Source organism: Coregonus clupeaformis, chromosome 20, assembly GCF_020615455.1.
Source record: "Coregonus clupeaformis isolate EN_2021a chromosome 20, ASM2061545v1, whole genome shotgun sequence".
Lineage (NCBI taxonomy): Eukaryota > Metazoa > Chordata > Actinopteri > Salmoniformes > Salmonidae > Coregonus > Coregonus clupeaformis.
The window spans coordinates 46,019,309-46,041,685 of NC_059211.1; the positions used below are offsets into that span (position 1 = coordinate 46,019,309).

General features: G+C 42.5%; 1 protein-coding gene across 1 annotated transcript in view; it reads left to right on the top strand.

Moving 5' to 3' along the window:
* The first annotated feature begins 1,060 nt into the window (after positions 1 to 1,060).
* LOC121533518 (RNA polymerase II elongation factor ELL) overlaps positions 1,061 to 22,377 on the top strand; it is a 41,224-nt gene continuing 19,907 nt past the window's right edge. Inside the window, exons 1-2 of the mRNA XM_041839532.2 lie at positions 1,061 to 1,227; positions 18,431 to 18,475. Of these exons, the coding sequence (XP_041695466.2) occupies positions 1,093 to 1,227; positions 18,431 to 18,475 (180 nt within the window). The 5' untranslated portion in view covers positions 1,061 to 1,092. The remainder of the gene's footprint in view (positions 1,228 to 18,430; positions 18,476 to 22,377) is intronic.

The following is a 22,377-nucleotide window of genomic DNA, read 5'->3' on the forward strand; positions in this document are numbered from 1 at the left end:
AGCCACAACCTTTTCTATTATCAACCTTCTGGAATCTAATCTTGAAGTTGTCTTGTCACCCGTACAACTATCAATCTCTGTTTGACAGGTTGGGAGCACTTCTTTACCTCTGTTGTTACAGTACATAGACTCCACGCCTACACATTTGGGTCAAATGAGAGCTTGCCACTGTTACTGACAAAGAAAGTAAATGGATTTATAGTACTACAGGAGGTAGAAAACACTGATTATTTCGTATTTGACACTCGGCTCCTTGCTATATAAACTGTATCTGAAGACAAGTACTAATTTGCTTAGAGCAGGGGTGTCGAACTCATTCCATTGAGTGCTGTGTTGGTTTTTGATTTCTCCTTTCAATTTGTGTCCAATTAAGAGCTATACAGCCAGGTGAGGGGAGTTCCTAATTAATCAGTGACCTTAATTCATCAATCAAGTACAAGGGAGGAGCGATAAAACCTGCAGACACTCTGCCCTCTGTGGAATGAGTTTGGGTCTATTTTGCTAGTTTGCTGACAGCTAGCAACCTAGAACATTTCCTCTCATGTCCTATTTGTTTTCTACCAATTTGTTATTGACTGGACATTCCCAACTGATGGATTCAGTCAGACATTGACTTCTTGTTGAGGTAGTCCAGTGACCTAATGTTTCCCTCTTCCTACTCACATCTCTGTTGTGTATCTGCTTTACCCTGGTAGCCACTGGCCAGACATGTAATAATAATAATAATAATATGCCATTTAGCAGACGCTTTTATCCAAAGCGACTTACAGTCATGCGTGCATACATTTTTGTGTATGGGTGGTCCCGGGGATCGAACCCACATGTCTCATGTTTTGAATGATTCATATTCTATTCTCAAAGCCTCATTATATTGAAGTAAATAAGCAGTTTATGATTAATCCTCCTGATAATGTGACGCCCTTATGTCGCGTGTACATGTTTTTATTTTATTTAGCGTGTTTCAATGTATTAAATTGTGACTTCATCACGCAATGCACGTAATATGAATATTCATTGTAAAGCTAATGGTAGTTTTTGTGCGTTTACCACGGAGTGCAATTCGTGCGTGAGCGTGGAGGAAATGGTAGCAAGATGGCGGCGTTGAAGGAGGAGCAGTGCTACGGATTGTCCTGTGGACGAGTGAGCAATGGTAGTAATGTCTCCGTCTTTCACGTAAAACTCACTGACAGCGCCTTGAGAGCATTTGAAGGTTATCAAAGCAACAAGGTAAGTGAAGAACTCAAGTAAATTGTTATTTAACTACAAAGTGGGTCTATTTTGTTGGTTGGCTGACAGAGCTAGCAAGTGGCTAGTACTTCGCTGACAAGCCATGCCATGGTTGACCAGCTCCACTAGCCAGCAAGCTTAATTGGCTCGATAGCCACTTAGCCAACGTTAGCTACTAATTTATTTACATGAGTTAGATGGTAACTCATTACTCTCAGGTAATTTCGTCCTTTTAAGCTAGGTAACGTTAGCTAGCTATCATTTCTTTTTTTCCTCTTTTTTTCTTCCAGTTTAGTTATATTTTTTAAACCTGAACGTAGTCGCAAATGAAGCTGGTAACGTTAGCTGCCAATGCGTTTCAAGATAAAACGCCGACTAGCTTTATCCCGAACTAGGCTCGCTAACTCTCATAACAAGTGTGTTTGTCAGCATAAGTTAGTAGGAATTCAGTTATCTAGTTTTGCCATTACCACCACTAGTCGGAATCGATTAGCTAACGGTCAACTTGATTAACTAACATTAGCTAGGTAACAAAGTAAGCTAACTAGCTAACATTAACTAACCAACTAGTTACCTAGCTTTGATGTTAAACCTTTGATTCACGGTCAGTAATGGAGCTAGGGGCGCATAACAACCAACCATATAGTGTGTAAATAGCTAAAAACATAGTTAGCTACGTTAACTAGACAGCTAGCTAGTGGTGTTGAACTATCAACTTGGCCAATCGATTATATTTGGCAAAGTTTAGTAGCTAACTAAGTTTGCTGAACTTACAGTAAACTCTGGCGAGCAATGTCGTTTGTTCAACATTATCAGCTAGCTACCTAGCCAGCTATGTATGAATTGTAATCCACAAGTAAAGTGCAATCAAAACCCTTAGGTTACGCTGTTTTGCTTCTGGCAGTCTTGAAAAGTGAGCTATCTTGGAGGCTAGCCATCAGTAGCCCAAATTGCCTGCTCGAGCTTGCAGTTATTTTTTGTCAGTTTAACCATCTCCCATTCACAGCGATTTCGATGACTGGTAAAAAAATAAAAATGGCAGCTAGTAAATAACAATGTTATTGTGGTGATGTTAGTCAGTTACGGACTTTGAGAGTTGTTTTGAATTGCTTGCTAGCGATCTAAAAGGTCCCCTGCCTACCTTGATTCTACTTGGGGAGCTGGCTGGCAGGCTGTGTCATAATATATTTGACGGAGAAAAGCCTGGTCATGCACAGCTAGCTACAGTATAACAAACTAGTTTTATAGTTAGTATGGCAAGTAGTTTTATGATTTGTATTTAAATTGAGTTAGGGAAGAGGAAGTGCCCAACATAGCCAGTGAGCTTTGACACACAAAGAAAACTAACATTAGCTACCTACCCTGGTAACACTAAACAGTGTCCTTGATGTAGGTAATAAGAACATAGATGATATCCTGCTGTGCTTGTCTTTGAAGCGTATTGCCTATTAGTATCATAATGCTGTTGCATATTCTTGCCCACTAAACAAACATTGATTTAAAGGCTACATTGTTAGGAGTACAGTTGATGTTGGACACACCAATATTGTCAATTTAAGTGTTTGAAATTACAGGAATCTGTATGGAATTTGTTTGACAAATTATTTTGTGGAGAACTGGCCAATTCTGTTGAATGACACATGAAATGTGCGATAGTTCAGCTGGAGGGATTGGACCGCTGTGATCTGTGGCAATGCAGGATAGCTTTTCTCTTTTATTGCCCTGCCCAAGCTTGTCACTGATTTCAGAGGATGCGGACATTACGGAGCCTTGTAGTTGATGAATAGTGGCACTTTTTATGCCTTTCATCCCCAGGCTCCATTGTGTACTGTTGTCTAATTGCCAAATTGTGGGAATCTGGCTTTTTTGTTGCTGCGCTAAATGCACACATGGTTAAAGATACAGCCCCTTACTAGGACATTTTCATAATTGCTGAGGGAATTACGTTTTTTTTTTTTTTTATGTATCTCCTGGAGGTTAAGAGCGTTAGGCCAGTAACCGAAAGGTTGCTGGTTCGAATCCCCAAGCCGTCTAGGTGAAAAATCTGTCTGTGCCCTTGAGCAAGGCACTTACAAGTCCTCCCGTACAGACATGCCGAGTAAGCCCTTAAAGTGATATTCACCGAATTTACACAATTACATATTGATTTCCGTACCCTGTAATCAGTCTATGGACAAGGTATGACAGCAATCCATGCTTTGGTTTTATTTCCCTTGCACTGATTCCAAATGCTAACATTTTAGCATTTGTCACAAATCCAATTCAAATCATGGGACCGATATTAGCATTATGTCCAAATCATCTGAAAGTATCTAAAATTGATTGAAGCGCAACAGTCACTTATAGATTTGAACATGATGTGCGAGAAATGCTAAAATCGGTGTCATGACTTGAATAGGATTTGTGCTATAAATATTAAATGGGATTTGTGCAAATGCATTTGGAAAAGATGCCAGGGAAACCAAAGCATGGATTGCTGTCATATGTAATTTGGGTGAACTATCCTTTTAAGCTATGTCAGTATGTCATAGTATAAACCTTGTCCTATATTCACTGATTTTTAAGAATACACCCTAAAGGTGTCCTCATGCTTCCCAGCTGAAACAGTTCGGAAGAGTTTGTGCATATACACTATCGGAACACCTACTCATTCAAGGGTTTTTCTTTATTTTTACTATTTTCTACATTGTAGAATAATAGTGAAGATGTCAACACTATGAAATAACACATGGAATCATGTAGTAACCAAAAAAGTAAAACAAATCAAAATATTTTATATTTGAGATTCTTCAAATAACCACCCTTTGCCTTGATGACAGCTTTGCACACTCTTGCCGTTCTCTCAACCAGCTTCACCTGGAATGCTTTTCCAACAGTCTTGAAGGAGTTCCCACATATGCTGAGCACTTGTTGGCTGCTTTTCCTTCACTCTGCGGTCCAACTCATCCCAAACCATCTAAATTGGGTTGAGGTCAGGTGATTGTGGAGGCCAGTTCATCTAATGCAGCACTACATCACTCTCCTTCTTGGTCAAATAGCCTTTACACAGCCTGGATGTGTGTTGGGTCATTGTCCTGTTGAAAAACAAATGATAGTCCCACTAAGCGCAAACCAGATGGGATGGCATGGCGTATCGCTGCAGAAGGCTGTGGTAGGCATGCTGGTTAAGTGTGCCTTGAATTCTAAATAAATCACAGACAGATTCACCAGCAAAGCATCCCCACACCATCACACCACCTCCTCCATGCTTCAAGGTGGGAACCACACATGCAGAGATCATCCTTTCACCTACTCTGCGTCTCACAAAGACACAGCAGTTGGAACCAAAAATCTCCAATTTGGACTCATCAGACCAAAGGACAGATTTCCACCGGTCTAATGTCAATTGCTCGTGTTTCTTGACCCAAGCAAGTCTCTTCTTCTTATTGGTGTCCCTTAGTAGTGGTTTCTTTGCAGCAATTCAACCATGAATGTCTGATTTCACGCAGTCTCCTCTGAACAGTTGATGTTGAGATGTCTGTTACTTGAACTCTGTGAAGCATTTATTTGGGCTGCAATTTCTGAGGCTGGTAACTCCAATGAACTTATCCTCTGCAGCAGAGGTAACTCGGTCTCCCATTCCTGTGGCGGTCCTCATGAGAGCCAATTTCATCGTAGCGCTTGATGGTTTTTGCGACTGCACTTGAAGAAACTTTAAAAGTTCTTGAAATGTTCCGGATTGACTGACCTTGATGTCTTAAAGAAATGATGGACTGTCGTTTCTCTTTGCTTATTTGAGCTGTTCTTGCCATAATATGGACTTTGTCTTTTACCAAATAGGACTATTCTGTATACCACCCCTACCTTGTCACAACACAACTGATTGTCTCAAACGCATTAAGAAGGAAAGAAATTACACAAATTAACTTTTAACAAGGCACACCTGTTAATTGAAATGCATTCCAGGTGACTACCACATGAAGCTGTTTGAGAGAATGCCAAGAGTGTGCAAAGCTGTCCTCAAGCAAAGAGTGGCTATTTAATGAATCTCCAATATAACATATATTTTCGTCTCAAAATGGACAAACGATACTATTGCTGTTTTTTCTCTTTGTTTTTCTAGCGAAGGTCTTTTTAAGGGAGTATGTGAGCACCCTCGTTCGCCTAGCCATGTTCTGCTAGCCGAACTGAAGCATGCTGATGCCTTAAGTCACAGGTTGGCCTAGCTAGACAGCGTTTACGTCTTAGAGGGCGCCGTTGACCCCCTTTTGACCCCTCTGGGTATGGAGCACAGTGGTTTGGAAGCTGAATCTGGGATGGGTAAGAGGTAAATCCTGCATCATTAAGGGGGTGTTTTCCCTCAGTCCTGTAGCCAGCTGGCCACAGACAGACAAAATAAGATCCGTCTTGAAAAAGCTCAGACACCGCAAAGAAGGGAGGAAAGTTAAGATGACAAACAATGCCTTGTGCTCCAGTTTTGATATCTGTGCCCAGGATAAACAGCTGTGAAGTGAGTTCCCTGTCTGGGGAGTTCTGTCTATTCCAAACACACAGTATAATGACATATTTTATTGCTCCTTTCTTTGTGAAATTAAACGATCGTTGTAGATGGAATACAGAGTTAAGCACTGCCAGTTCACTTAGACCTCTGGCCTCATGTTGACCTGGAGGAAAACTTATAATATATGGTATATAAAAAGTATTGTTTTAACACATCCTATTTTACCTTCCAATGATTCATTCTTTTTGTCTAGGTCAAGTCCTCCTCAGAGAATGGTATTATACAGTAGGCTTGGGCGGTATCCAGATTGTCATACCTTCATACCGACCTTGTGCCATACAAGGATATTCGAAACACCGGCACAGAAAACAAGGGGTAGGGTTGGGTGGTAATCAGATTTTCAAATCGTCATACCATCTATCTCTCATAACAGGATATACGGTGTTACCGGCTTAGTACACAAGGGGGTGCCAAAAAACGGGTGTCTACGACCAGAATGCTAACAAAATTAGCACAAGTATTAGCGAATTTTCAATGGAGGCTGCTAGCTAAATATGCTAACGAGCGCAAACGAAAATAAACGAAGTGCAAAGACAGGCAATCCAGCTCATAAAGTTCTACATGTGTAGGTAGGAGCAACCAAATGTAATTTTTGGTGAGTTTGGACATTTACAAGCGAATGTGAACGAGAAACATTGTGCAAATTAACAGTTTTGGTGCATGCTTGTCTGAAGGAAGAACAGTACTGGCTCTGGAACAGAATGTGTAGGCTACACGCAGTGTCTGTATGGAGTCTGGCGTCGCTAGGGCAACGGGCCTGCTCTGCTCGGAGAAGACAGGCCGAGAACGGAGAGGAGAAAAAAAACCTAAGGAAATCAAGATAGTGGCAGCTGTTCAAATAACTCATCCAGTGGGCTTTAGCTTCTCAAACACGGCAGAAAGTGAACACACTATGATGCCCCCGTCACCTTATTAATTCAGCCACGTACTTAGATTAACTTGCAAGTTAAACTTAGGGGTTGTGTTAATGCAGAATTCTGCATTTTTCACGCAGGGATAAAAAGAGAATGCGTAAGATATCTTGCTGCATTTTGTAAACGCAGATGTAAAATGCTTCTTATTGTAATTTCTGCTCGTCGTCAGACTAATTTCGCGCTTCAGTTACAATTCTCCACTCAGATGAGAATTCCAGAATGGCATTCTATCAGCAGACCGCACTCTGACGTGTGTAGCTACTTTTCTCCAGTAAAATGCTAGATTAACTTTAAGCAACACATTCTTTCTATAATAAACATTACAAATATGATGGCTATGCAGCGTTTTTGCTTTTTATAGTAAGCTCATTTACTTGTGGCTACCAGCCAAATAGCGTTGCACTTCTGTCATCTGATGAAAATTAAGCGATTTTCTGCTGAATGTGTTGCACTAATGTATTTTCTGTGAAGGAAAACTATAGTTGCATATCCCTGATCACTCTATTGAAGCAAAAAACACTGTTGGCTTTCAATATAAAATGGGACCCCTGTCAATACACAGCTGGACTCACCTGCTCCCACTTTCTCCCGTTGTGCTGTTTAAGTGATAATGCCCGAGAAGCCGGTGTTTGGAGGATATATTGGCACGGGTGTTAGGCCCGAGACAAAGTCGAGTGACTGGCTCAACTGTTCTGGGGAACTACGGTAAGCTTTGTAATGTTAAATAATGTGACTGGTGAAATAAAGCAGATCGCGTTCTTAATCTCCTAACGTATTGTAAGTTGACTGCAGGTATTTACTTAAAAGTAGCTTAGTGGTTAAGAGCGTTGTGCCAGTAACCGAAAGGTCGCTGGTTCTAATCCCAGAGCCGACTAGGTGAAAAATCTCTGTGCCCTTGAGCAAGGCACTTAACCCTAATTGCGCCTGTAAGTCGCTCTGAATAAGAGCGTCTGCTAAATGACTATAATGTAGCTACAAATATTAAAATGTATTGAACAACTTCAAAGGAATAGTTTAAACGGTATCAACGTTATTGAAAAACAATCCCGTGGCTATTTCCAAATACGCTATACCGCCCAAGCCTAACAAGGGGCACTGTTTTCAAACTCCACTGAGGTTCTGTAATCTGGAAGTTAGCAACGCTAACAAGTACATGTAAAATCGCATAGAGAATGCGAACGAGCGCATTGCTAACATTTTGTACAGTCTCTGACCTAAACTGTACAAGTAACTTAAATGCTACTCAGTTTGCTACACGCTCAAAACACATTATACAGCAAGGCTCTTGATCTAGGAGAGGATTCTCTGCTGTTACCAAGCGAAGCCGGATTTTGGATAAGCAAACCACTTAGCAAGATGGCTAACTAGCTACTAAATTAGCAAACCGAAAGCACAAATGCAGCACATTTTAGACCGTTAACTTAATAGTGATAAGGTACATAGCTGGCAGATATTTTGTTTTGAATTCCATACTGTAACTAGATCACCTGGCGTGTGCTGCACAACAGTGAGTGACTTATAAGGCTCCGGTCTCGTCGTTGTGTGCTTGTAAACAAACACCACGTGACTCGGGGCTACCGGCAAGCTTCATAAAGAAAAATTGTGACTGATGAATTGAGGAATGTGATCTTTATCTCCTAACGTATTGCACAAGTTGACTGCAGTTATTTACTTAAAGTAGATACAAATACTCAATTTTATAATTTAAAAAAAGCAAATAAATAGTTTAAACAGTTTTGACGATATTGAAGAACCATCCTGTGGCTGTCTCCAAATAACCCGGGTATACTTTATACCTCCCAAGCCTATTATACAGCATTTAGAGCTTTGTGCTGTCTAAGTTTATTATGCAATAGTCCTCAGGTAGCATGGCAGACAGACTGTTATCCATGTCTGACTTGAGCAGTGCCAACGTCAGCCAGTTCCTCTGCTTGCACATCTGAGCGGAAGCACAGAGTGAACTGGAGCTCCATTCTGGGGATTGCCAATCTGGAGACTAACACACACGAGGAAATATAAGGCCTAATGTGATATTTTATCCTTTGAAGCTTTGATGTAAATCTACCGCAAAGTGTTCAAACGTGGCCTTTTTTATGATGAAGCAGTCGTCCTCTACCCTACATATCCCCCAATTGTCAGACAAGCGCAGGTTGTAAAGAATTTAATACCGTCCAATAACTTTTCAGAACAACATTCTATTGCTGTACCATCTTCTGTTGTTTTTTGATAGGTAGTGTTTATTCAACCGGCTGCTGGTTTTCATCGAGATGTATATTTTGCCGCCAGATGCCTCCAGTTACTTCAGCAGTAACCTTTTTTAGAAAAGTATCCAGTGAATGAAATCCTGTCAATACCTTCAAGATGGCACCTACAATATTTCAGCCAAATAGATAGTTGAACTTTTGGTGTCCCTCTGGGATCATTGACAATGATGTTTTGGCCCAAAGCCTTTTGGTTTCAATGGGTGAGGTAATGGCCAGGTTATTCTAGGCTTCTGTGCAGGCAGTGTGAATTTTTACAGTAAGTTCCTTACGCAGTAGGCCTACATCACCCCTAAAGCCTCCAGCATACCAGAGCATTGAGCTCTATCTATGATAAAAGGGTGAAGAGAAGTGTTTCTAATTTCAAACCAGTTTTCAATTGATAAGCTAAGCCAAAACATTTTACCATTTTATATTTTAATTTTGTTTTCTTTCTCACATGTGAGCCAGTCTTGCTAGTAGGCTTACAGAGATACTTGATACAAGTAGCTTCACAAACTAGCAAAGGAGATGCCTCGTATCCTGTCTTTGGAGAGCCTTTTCAGTCTTGGCTAAACCCTTTGAGTTTTCTGGCGGGCACCAGGAGTGCTCTGGGTTTACTTTTTCCCCTTGACACCAGAGACAAGGGACTGATTGAGCTTTAATGAGCTGTCCTCTATCCTATTTAGTATGCACTTTTGTTGCCTCTCCAGGTGAAGGCCTTCGATTGGCTGTCACTGGAAACGTGTCTTTATGAGGATGGAACACACCATTTCCACCCAATCGCTCAATCCAACAGTTGAAATAAGCCAAAATAGAATGTACATTCTTTCCACTTGTTGCCCATTTGTTAAACAGTAGTCCAGTTATCTGAAACTCATGTCATTTTCTTATTTGACACAGAACACACTTTGGAAGTTTTTGTATCATGCTATCTGGGATGATACAGGGCAGGTTTCCGACCCTGTGGGAAGTAACAGCGACTGGTCCAGATTTTGTTGCTTCATGCTGGTCAGCCAGCCCTGGTGCCATGGATATTTAAGGAACGTTGACTCCCCAGTTTGAACAGAACAAATGGGGCATTAGCGAGACCATAACCACAGCCATATATGACTCCCGTGGGCTAGTCACACCGGACGGCCTGGTGTCAATGTGTACAGAGCAGACCTAACTTGCATTCTTGCTAGGTCTCTTGTCTAGTCATTGCACTATAAAAGAGTCCATGTAAACATGACCCAGTAGTCAAGCGTTGGTAGCTGCCCCCAGACAATGTCCAGTCCTGTCCTTCTGAGAGCTGGTCTGGTGCCACCACTGCGTGTGGAAATGAGCTGTTGGATCTTAACACCATGTCCGAGGCCATTGGCCCACGCGGGTAGTTGCTCTGTTCCACTGCCCTCTGATGACCTCCACAGATGAGTCCTGGAAAATTCAGGAGGATCCTGATCCTCATAACGGCATATGTCCTTACTCTTAGTTCCTGTGTCATAGGTTAGCTAATGTCCCATAGTAGGATGGTATTATGTGGGTGATTTGACATGCGCTGATATAAGCACACACCCCTGAGGGGCGCCCGTGTTGACGGTCAGCGTTGCGGAAGTGTTGTTGCCTACCCTCACCACCTGGGGGCGACCTGTCAGGAAGTCTAGGATCCAGTTGCAGAGGAATGGTGTTCAGTCCCAGGGTCCCGAGCTTGGTGACGCGCTTGGATTTGACTTGTGTTGAACGATGAGTTGTTGAACGCTGATAGGCGTCGTTGATTTCAAGTTCCAATTTCTGCTGTTTGTAGAAGCTTCTTAGAAATGTCAATTTGATTGCTCCGTTCCTCTACAAAGACGGCTGTTGCAAACTAGCCTAAACTCATGTAGTGTATTGATTTAGTTTTCAAAAGAGTGGAACAATGGTGCTACGTCGTCACAGTTTTCAAAATCCATGTGAAAACTGAGCCTCTTCTGTGAATCATTCATTTTAAGTTGTTTTAGGCCTATGTGGTTTATTACGTTTAGCAGTTCTTTGACTTTATTTAATTAATTTGTTTCAAAGAACTGTTGAGACCCCTTTGACGTGATTCCAAATAAGCCAACACAATGACCCTCATTGATTTGTGAGCGTTTATGTTACATTGTGTTTAAACTTTCAACCAGTGTTTTATAATAGTGCAAATATCTCCCCAGAGAGATGAGGGAAACACCACGGCACTGTTGAAATTATCTATAGGGATGTTGATTTGGTGCAAAATGCACAGTGAACATTGAGGCCTTCAGTGTTTTAGGAGTAGCCCTCCTACTGACCCTGACACATGACATTCTAGTCATAGGTTAGTCTGGTTACTGGCAGGTTCATGTGGATGGGGATTAGGACTAACTATTCTTGTCTCTTCTGTTGCAGGTCTGTAATCCAAATAGAATGTAGCCTAACGTTAAAAGGGGAAAGCACCAGTGAAAACCATTGTGCTGTGCTTTTGCTTTGGCAGGAATGGATCTGTGCATATCTGCCTTCTCTTCGCATGCAGATAACCTGTCAGACAGCTGACTCTTTGCCAACTAGTCTGCAGGTCAATAACATCCCAGTGTTCAAACCACTCATTAAATTGCCAACAGGTGAATGTTGAAGGATCACCATCGCTCAACTCTCTATTCTAGCCTCGTCTTATCAGTCTTTGTCTTACAAAGGTACTCCCCAGAGAGGAGAAATCTTGGGCCTAGACTCGATCAGATGTCTCTTACTTTGTTGCATGACACCAGCATTTGGCCATTCTCCAGTGTTGTGTGAACTTCCATGGCCCTGTCATTGAGTCACGGTGTTGTGTGAACTTCCATGGCCCTGTCATTGAGTCATGGTGTTGTGTGAACTTCCATGGCCCTGTCATTGAGTCACGGTGTTGTGAACTTCCATGGCCCTGTCACTGAGTCACGGTGTTGTGTGAACTTCCATGGCCCTGTCACTGTGTTGTGTGAACTTCCATGGCCCTGTCATTGAGTCACGGTGTTGTGTGAACTTCCATCGTCCTGTCATTGAGTCACGGTGTTGTGTGAACTTCCATCGCCCTGTCATTGAGTCACGGTCAGAAGTAGGGCAAAATTTAAACACAAAGCAGACAACTCTTTGGTCCTTTAAAAACCTACTGTATGTATAATATTGTGTGCTATAGCTTGGATAGTAAATAAATGTGACTCGATTACGTGATCTTTGTTTCCAACATTAGGGCTGTTTTCCTAAAGAAGTTAAATCTGCTTCGTGTTTTGTTTTCTTGCCGCGACACTAACTAGTATCGCAATACTGGTATCATCCCGGACCTAGTCAGGAGCCACATTCTCTCCTAAGGTTAGCTCTGTAGAACATTCTGTGCTCCAGTCCCAGAGAATAGTGACATGTCAGCAGCCCATTCAAATGAACAGGCTGAGTGTTGCACTCTGTCAGTAGAGTGGTGGAGGGGGATGGGGGAGCTAAATTCGGTGCTCTGTTTTACATTGCAGTAGTGTGGGGGACTAAATGTGCAGGCTCCATTAAAGGTCTGGCTGGCTGGTTGGACTGAGCACATGTCTAGGTAAAACCAGAGTGGATCTCTTCCCAGGAAAGGGAGGGGTTGTATTGTCATTCAAATCTGACGACGGTTGTTGGTTTTAATAAATGTATTGTGTATTGTCTTTATGCCCAATTGCACTGAATCTACATTCACCACAGTGTGTTCAAGTTACCACCTCATTCTCAGAAGGATGTGGCAAAGGAGGAACCTGAACACGTACATATTACATTTTTGATGTGTGTCAAGAAAAGTCACCCTTGATTTGAGAACACAAAAACATAGCTATAACTTGTATTTCACATTATGAGTAATGGGAAAGTATGCAGGCCAGGGGCTACCCTGTTCAAAGTGCTATGTCCTCAGCTGCCAGTGTGAGCTCTGTGGCTGTGTTCAGTAGGGCCCTATAAAATCTGCATCGCGGAGAACGTGGAATCCAGACATTTAAAATGGAATTCGACAATATAAAATAATGTACATTTACATTTTAGTCATTTAGCAGGCGCTCTTATCCAGAGCGACTTACAGTTAGTCATTATTTTTCTTTTTCTTTAATTTTTTCATACTGGCCCCCCGTGGGAATCGGCGTTGCAAACGCCATGCTCTACCAACTGAGCTACATCCCTGCCAGCCATTCCCTCCCCTACCCTGGACGACGCTGGGCCAATTGTGCGCCGCCCCATGGGTCTCCCGGTCGCAGCCGGCTACGACAGAGCCTGGATTCGAACCAGGATCTCTAGTAATGGTCTCTTGCTAGTGCTCACTTGCATTAACCCTTAGCCTACAATGGTCACACCCCTGCGGAAATCGAATTAACATAATCAAAAAATCCCCATCAAAATCCGTCTAAGCTACATGGGTTGTGTGTCAATCCACCACATCCACCGATATCGACCTTCCGCATCTACGGTGAAAGGTGGCAGAGCTAGAGCGGTGTTTGTCAGACCATGAGACATCCTGAAAATCGGTCTTCTCACATAATCGTATGTAGTGTCCAAACAGTTTGGCCTACAAACTACACTATTGAAAGATGAGATTCTCACGAACACGATGGTGTCCTCCATTTTGCTCTAGGACCTCCACAAGCCTCACGACTCGTCTGAAGGTCCCCGGTACCAGTTTAAAAAAAATAATGGAAGTGTGTACAGTTGTGGTCAAAAGTTTTGAGAATGACACAAATATTAATTTTCACAAAGTCTGCTGCCTCAGTTTTTATGATTGCAATTTGCATATACTCCAGAATGTTATGAAGAGTGATCAGATTAATTGCAATTAATTGAAAATGAACTTAATCCCCCCAAAAAAACATTTCCACTGCATTTCAGCCCTGTCACAAAAGGACCAGCTGACATGTCAGTGATTCTCTCGTTAACACAGGTGAGTGTTGACGAGGACAATGCTGGAGATCACTCTCATGCTGATTTGAGTTAGAATAACAGACTGAAGCTTTAAAAGGAGGGTGGTGCTTGAAATCATTGTTCTTCCTCTAACTATGGTTACCTGCAAGGAAACACATGCCGTCATCATTGCTTTGCACAAAAAGGGCTTCACAGGCAAGGATATTGCTGCTAGTAAGATTGCACCTAAATCAACCATTTATCGGATCAAGAAGAACTTCAAGGAGAGATTCAATTGTTGTGAAGAAGGCTTCAGGGCGCCCTAGAAAGTCCAGCAAGCGCCAGGACCGTCTCCTAAAGTTGATTCAGCTGTGGGATCGGGGCACCACCAGTGCAGCGCTTGCACAGGAATGGCAGCAGGCAGGTGTGAGTGCATCTGCATGCACAGTGAGGCGAATACTTTTGGAGGATGGCCTGGTGTGTAAGTCGCTCTGGATAAGAGCGTCTGCTAAATGACGTTAATGTAAATGTAAGAAGGGCAGCAAAGAAGCCACTTCTCTCCAGGAAAAACATCAGGGACAGACTGATATTCTGAAAAAAGTACAGGGATTGGACTGCTGAGGACTGGGGTAAAGTCATTTTCTCTGAAACCCCTTTCCGATTGTTTGGGGCATCCGGAAAAAAGCTTGTCCGGAGAAGACCAGGTGAGCGCTACCATCAGTCCTGTGTCATGCCAACAGTGAAGCATCCTGAGACCATTCATGTGTGGGGTTGCTTCTCAGCCAAGGGAGTGGGCGCACTCACAATTTTGCCTAAGAACACAGCCATGAATAAAGAATGGTACCAACACATCCTCCGAGAGCAACTTCTCCCAACCATCCAAGAACAGTCTGGTGACGAACAATGCCTTTTCCACATGATGGAGCACCTTGCCATAAGGCAAAAGTGAGAACTAAGTGGCTCGGGGAACAAAACATCGACATTTTGGGTCCATGGCCAGGAAACTCCCCAGACCTTAATCCCATTGAGAACTTGTGGTCGATCCTCAAGAGGCGGGTGGACAAACAAAACCCCACAAATTCTGACAAACTCCAAGCATTGATTATGCAAGAATGGGCTGCCATCAGTCAGGATGTAGCCCAGAAGTTAATTGACAGCATGCCAGGGCGGATTGCAGAGGTCTTGAAAAAGAAGGGTCAACACTGCAAATATTGACTCTTTGCATAAACTTAATGTAATTGTCAATAAAAGCCTTTGACACTTATGGAATGTTTGTAATTATACTTCAGTATCCCACAGTAACATCTGACAAAAATATCTAAATACACTGAAGCAGCAAACTTTGAAAAGCAATACTTGTGTCATTCTCAAAAGTTTTGACCATGACTGTATATATAAAGATTTAGTGCCTAAAATAAGGGGATAAATACATGTAAAAAAAATAAAATCAAGTTTCCTGATCTCTCTTGCATCTCTCAGACACAAAATAAAGCACATTTTATAGGGCCCTCGTTCAGTGTCAGTAGTCAGTGGTTGGGTGTTCTGCAGTGCCAGCATTCCCTCAGTGGCAGTGGGACCCTGCTCTTTCCAAAGGCCCTTCTGTGTTCTGGGCAGGCTAGCCTCGCTTTATGGTTCACATGTTATCTCCAGACGTGTCAATGAGGAAGGAAACTAGAGGGACTTCCTCTTGCTTGGCAGAGTTGTCAAGCATTTTCCCTCAATATTGTTCCTTTTATTCATTACATTAATGTGTGATGGGCAGGCTAGGCTAACTTATTGAAGCTTTTGTGCGTTGTCTCCTATCAAGAATGTCATGTTATGCTCTTGTCAAGTCTCCTATCATGCAACCAAAAGTTTCCTCAGTAGTGGTATGTTTATGGCTAGGTCTGCTTGACTTGGATAGAGTAGGCTATTCACTGACGTGCCCTGCTGTGCTGCTACCATGGCTTCTTTAGCAGTGTACACCATTGTGTAATAGGTTTAAAGCTTTACCTAAGGCGAAAGGGGGCACTTGTTTGAGTTAAACACCAGCGTCTCTTCTTAAACCATCTTATTTTTCTTCCACACATTCGGACACGGTCAGGCTTTGTTGTAGGTTGAAAGGATGATTACACTGTGATGGCGCTCCAGAACCTCATGTGCTATGGATGGAAGTGTGTGTACAACTTGTTTACCAAAGTTATTTTGCTCACAACATTGAAAAAGGATTTGATCACAACTTTTTTTGTTTATTGTTCTATTAGGCTTTTGATGAAGTAATTCTCATGGCTATTCACACAACTGATTTAGTTTTCTTTTGTCTTCTTATGTCATGATGCATTTGATATGAATTGGCTGTGCTGTTGGGTACATTGTGATCTAGGGTTGGGTGGTATCCAGAAATCCATACCTTCATACCGTGCCTATGCCATCCCGGGATATATATATGGTATTACCGGTAGTGCACACAAGGGACGTATTAAAATAAATAAATAAAAAATTAACGTAAAAAAAGCTCACAGAACATCACTTACCAGAATGCTAACAAGTACTAAGGAATTCTCATAGCGGATGCTAGGTAAATGCTAACGAGCACATGCGAACATTTACTACGAGGACAGACAACCCAGCTCATAAAGTTATGCAAGTATCTCAAAACGGAGTTTGCAGCACACACAAAACAAATATTAGACAGCAAGGATCTTAATCCAGGAGGGGATTGTCTCTACTGCTGTTAGCAAGAAGCTTTATCTTGCAAGCTAACGTTAGCAAAACCTAGCTGGAGAAAATTTATTTGGCACATCTTAGAGTTAATGTAATAGTTATAAGATATATATATATATATAGCTGGCAAAAATGGAGTATTGAAATTCACACAAGTGTAACTTGATCACCTCACTTAAGTTCCGCTGCAGGAGTGACTCCGCTCAAGATGCTCCCATTTTGCTTCTTTGTAAACAAACACGTGACTGGCTCAAACTGCAGTTTTTTGGGAAACTAGTACCTGTAGGCTTCATAATGAAAAATTATCTAGTGGGTGAAATGATGAACGTGATCTGCATTATCTGTTACGTAGTGCACAAGTTGACTGCAGGTATTTATTTTAAAAGGATTCATATTCAAAGCCCAAAAAACGTCACTTACCAGAATGCTAACAAAATGCTAACAAGTACTAAGGAATCCTCAGACAACGCTAACTAAATGCTAACGAGCGCATTGCGAACATTTTGTACTGTTTCTGACCTAAACTATAAAAGTAACTAAAAAATGCTACTTAGTTTGCTGCATGCACAAAACAAATATTAGCCAGCAAGGCTCTTGATCCAGGAGGGGATTCTCTGCTGTTACCAAGCGAATACTTGATTTTGGAAGAAGCTAACCACTTAGCTAGATAACTAGCTACTAAATTAGCAAACCAAATGCACAACTGCAGAGCATTTAGCACATTTTAGACCGTTAACTTAATATTTATAAGATAACTAGCTGGCAAACATTTAGCTGTGAATTCCATACTGTAATTAGATCACCTGGCGCATGCTGCACAACAGTGAGTGGCTCACAAGGCTCCGGTCTCTTGTCGTTGTGTGCTTGTAAACAAACACTACGTGACTGAGGACTACCGTAAGCTACTGTACATAATATGACGGATGAAATGAAGAATGCAATGTTTATCTCCTAACGTATTGCACAAATTGACTGCAGGTATTTACTTAAAGTAGCTACAAATATTCATATTCACCGATTTTGAGTGTTTGTACCCCGTAACTTCATATTTATGAGCCTCATCTGGGGGCTGCTAACAGCTTAAAAAGAAAAGAAAAAAAGAAAATGTTATCACCAGGAACACCATTCTGATTGGCTGGCTGTTGCAATGAATAGCCTGTGATGAAAAACAAATGAGGACACCACAATTTACTGCCCAGCAACTGGCATGCTGCTTTTTATGCGTACCGATTTTCTGCTGGATATGCCTGTGTATCTGTCAGCTCATGTGTCTATGTAGGCGAACACAAACATGAAAACGGGGAAGGAAGCTAAGCTGATTGAAGTTGATTGCCTGCTGTTTGCTTTGCATTTCAATCCTGTCACCCTCTAAAGGGATGGTTTAATGGGTTAAGCGATAGCAAGGCCTCAACATTTAGAGAGTTGGAGCGGATTGCGAGGCAATTTCCACTGCACAGGGGCAGGTCCAGAATAAACTCGTAATTTGAGTGGTTGATGTGAAATACAGAAGAAGGTCGTTACCCCTCATCCAAAAATGACATTTTAAAAAGCTCCATGCTAACAGTGATCCCACTGAGTTAGTATGCACATGGGAAAGAAAGGGGTTGCTTCCTCACCTGTTACTACTGTGGGAAAGGGGAAGCTGCTTGACCGATTAGTCCCATAATGTTCAAAGGACATTAGCTAGATTATCAAGATTACTCACTTTTTTTGTATGCCTAGACTATTTGAAGATGCATAACAAGGGTAATTTTGATATGGTTCGATTTCTCTAGTATTGCAGTGCTTTGTTCAGTGTGCCTGTCACCTTGAGTGGGCTTTACTGAACATTCCACTACGTTACCCCACCAAGCAGGATCTATGAATTTTGACCCACTAAATCCACTTGTTCAGTATTATCAAATTTTTCAATGTGACTGTGTTAATTTGTCCTCGTCCATTTCTCTCAGGGACTGTCTTCACAACCGCTGATCCGATTTACTGGAAGCCAAGGGGTAAGTGCATTCGTAGTTTTTATAAACCTTTTTAAATTTGTATCTATCCCGAGTACAATTGTGATCACTGTCAGTAAATTATATGTTTAGTTTGCACCACAGACTACATTTTCCTATCAGTAAAGAATGATTAACTCAGTGACTGGGTCCTGTGCGTATAACCAGGCACTGACTAAACTGCCTCTGTAGCTGCAGTGAGCTGTATTTGTTGTCTGCGGGTGACTGGCAGGATAAGATTTTCCTGTAATTTTAGCATGACTACAATTACATCTGCACTGAGCAGGATGAGCACGGCTGTACTCGCAGCCCTCAAGTAGAGGTTCCCCTCCCAGGGTGGACAGACAGCTCTCCTATCTGAGAGACAAGGACCCAGACCAGACCCATCACATGCTCTTCCAGTTCTAGCAGCATCAGCCTGTACAATTCACCCATACATTCTACAGTAGCATTAAAATAGTTTTTTTTCTAAAGCGAGTGTTGTTGCATTCTCATTAAGAGCAGCACTGTATGCGTTCCAGACACTTAGCGCTGCTTGTCTGTTTCTCCACCAAACGAAGCTCACTGGGTCACAGTGGAGCGGCCCCATTTTCAGAATCACACAAGATAACACTTTTCAAACAGTTTTCACGTCTTGCCTTTTACCCTGTAGTGTTTACTGTGTAGATTAGATTCATGTATTTGTTATCATGTCAGAGGTCAGAACTTAAACTGGAGCGGTGCCACAGATCTTGCTAACGTGTCTAATTTATATTGTTTGGATAACCCTCAGTCTGTAATATTTGATCATGCTAGAGAGTATTAAAGGAGCTGCTGCGTTCTTCATATGGCCGTATATCTCCATCAGATGCCTGCGTCTTTCCTCCCTGACTATTCTCATTTCAGATGCTTATAGTGGGAGGGGAGGGATCAGTAATTGCTCCTATCAACTTGAGAGATCAGATGGTTAGAAAATATGGTGTTTTTACATGCTGAATTATGATTAATGGCTGAATCATGGCTGGGCTGGGTGTGAACCTTTTTCCTGAGTTCACTGGAATGCTAATGAATGAGGGGGAAAGCTGCTAAATGATGTCGGCTGCTCCGTAAGACCCATAGCATTAACATTCATTCATATTGGCAGAGCTTTCATTCACAGCCACTTCCAGGGTCAAGGTTGCATAATAGAACCAGCTCAAAGAACATACTGCTTGTTTGTGTCAGTGTTCCTCAGGCTGTGTATCTGGCTGTATTTGGCGAGGACAGGTATGTGCCAGCGATGATGGCCCCCTGCTTTACACGGCCTCTCCCTCTGCAGTTTCATTAATTATAGTGCTGAGGATGAGACCAGAGGAGCTGCTGTGAAGGGCCAGTCCTCCCGAGTCCCACCGGCCTGAAAAGAGCCTTTGTTTGCTGGACACCGTGCAAAATGAGAGGAGCTGGAGGGAGAAGGGGGTTGGAAATGGCTGTTTAAAATCCACTTGCTTTTCAAATGGTAGAGGGGGTAGGGTGGGGAACCGTGTCTGTCTGGGGCAGAGGGTGCACTGGAGTGTGTTGTTCATTCAGCTTTTTGTTAAGGATAAACTTACCTTTTTCCATGCTCCCTTTTTCTCATTTGAATGCTTGCTCCATGTTTTAGTAGTAAAATGCATAATTTTGTCTTAGCATTTCCTCTGGGAGAACGCTGCTTCCAGACTGTCTGGTTATGGCTAGACGCAGTGCAGTGGTTTTATGGAGGTGCACTGGTTTTTGTGGATTAACAAGGTTTTAAAGAGGGTTGTCAGTCACCACCTGATAGTAACATGTCTACGTGAAGTTCCAGTGTACATACAGTGAGGGGGAAAAAAAGTATTTCATCCCCTGCTGATTTTGTACGTTTGCCCACTGACAAAGAAATTCAGTCTATAATTTTAATGCTAGGTTTATTTGAACAGTGAGAGACAGAATAACAACCAAAAAAATCCTGAAAAACGCATGTCAAAAATGTTATAAATTGATTTGCATTTTAATTAGGGAAATAAGTATTTGACCCCCTCTCAATCAGAAAGATTTCTGGCTCCCAGGTGTCTTTTTATACAGGTAACGAGCTGAGATTAGCAGCACACTCTTAAAGGGAGTGCTCCTAATCTCAGCTTGTTACCTGTATAAAAGACACCTGTCCACAGAAGCAATCAATCAGATTCCAAACTCTCCACCATGGCCAAGACCAAAGAGCTCTCCAAGGATGTCAGGGACAACATTGTAGACCTATACAAGGCTGGAATGGTCTACAAGACCATCGCCAAGCAGCTTGGTGAGAAGGTGACAAGTTGGTGCGATTATTCGCAAATGGAAGAAACACAAAAGACCTGTCAATCTCCCTCGCCCTGGGGCTCCATGCAAGATCTCACCTCGTGGAGTTGCAATGATCATGAGAACGGTGAGGAATCACCCCAGAACTACATGGGAGGATCTTGTCAATGATCTCAAGACAGCTGGGACCATAGTCACCAAGAAAACAATTGGTAAAACACTACGCCGTGAAGGACTGAAATCCTGCAGCGCCCGCAAGGTCCCCCTGCTCAAGAAAGCACATAAACATGCCCGCCTAAAGTTTGCCAATGAACATCTGAATGATTCAGAGGAGAACTGGGTGAATGTGTTGTGGTCAGATGAGACAAATGGAGCTCTTTGGCATCAACTCAACTCGCCGTGTTTGGAGGAGGAGGAATGCTGCCTATGACCCCAAGAACACCATCCCCACCGTCAAACATGGAGGTGGAAACATTATGCTTTGGGGGTGTTTTTCTGCGCCCGAGTGGCGCAGTGGTCTAAGGCACTGCAGCGCAGTGCTAGCTGTGCCACTAGAGATCCTGGTTCGAATCCAGGCTCTGTCGTAGCCGGCGCGACCAGGAGACCCATGGGGCGGCGCACAATTGGCCCAGCGTCGTCCAGGGTAGGGGAGGGAATGTCCGGCAGGGATGTAGCTCAGTTGATGGAGCATGGCGTTTGTAACGCCAGGGTTGTGGGTTCGATTCCCACAGGGGGTAGGAAAAAATGTATGCATTCACTAACTGTAAGTCGCTCTGGATAAGAGCGTCTGCTAAATGACGTAAATGTAATGTAAAATGTAAAACTTCACCAGCAAACCTGGTGGCCAACTACAAGAAACGTCTGACCTCTGTGATTACCAACAAGGGTTTTGCCACCAAGTACTAAGTCATGTTTTGCAGAGGGGTCAAATACTTATTTCCCTCATTAAAATGCTAATCAATTTATAACATTTTTGACATGCGTTTTTCTGGATTTTTTTGTTGTTATTCTGTCTCTCACTGTTCAAATAAACCTACCATTAAAATGATAGACTGATAATTTCTTTGTCAGTGGGCAAACGTACAAAATCAGCAGGGGATCAAATACTTTTTTCCCTCACTGTAGATAACTGCCTGTAGGCTCAGGCAGTAGCCCATTACTGCAGCAGTACTTTTGGTTGGCCCCTGCCTGCAATGGGATCAGGGCATCTGTTATGTGAAGTCTCAGTCATCCTACAGTCACGGCCAGGCCCGGCTCTGTCATCCTGTACTGTGTCAGACTGACTCACCCCTCTGCCTTCCAGTGAGTTCTGCTGCCTCTTAGTCATCTCGGGTAACACATACACACACTTTCATTATGCATTGTGTGTGTGTGTGAGGTTAACATACTCCTACAGCTGAAGAGGATTTCTACGTAAGTGTCTGTGGTATGTGCACACCTGCAGAGTCACCTCAGTTATCAGGAAGCGGTGAATGTTGATAATATTCAGCGGAACCTTTTTGAGTGAGGAAGCATGACTATTTTCTTGTATTTGTTTTGTTCTTGTAAAGTAAGATTCATGTAATATCCAGGCTACCTCAATTGGACATTAAGAAAATGGGGCTAATCCCATTCAGAGTTTCATATAAACATAC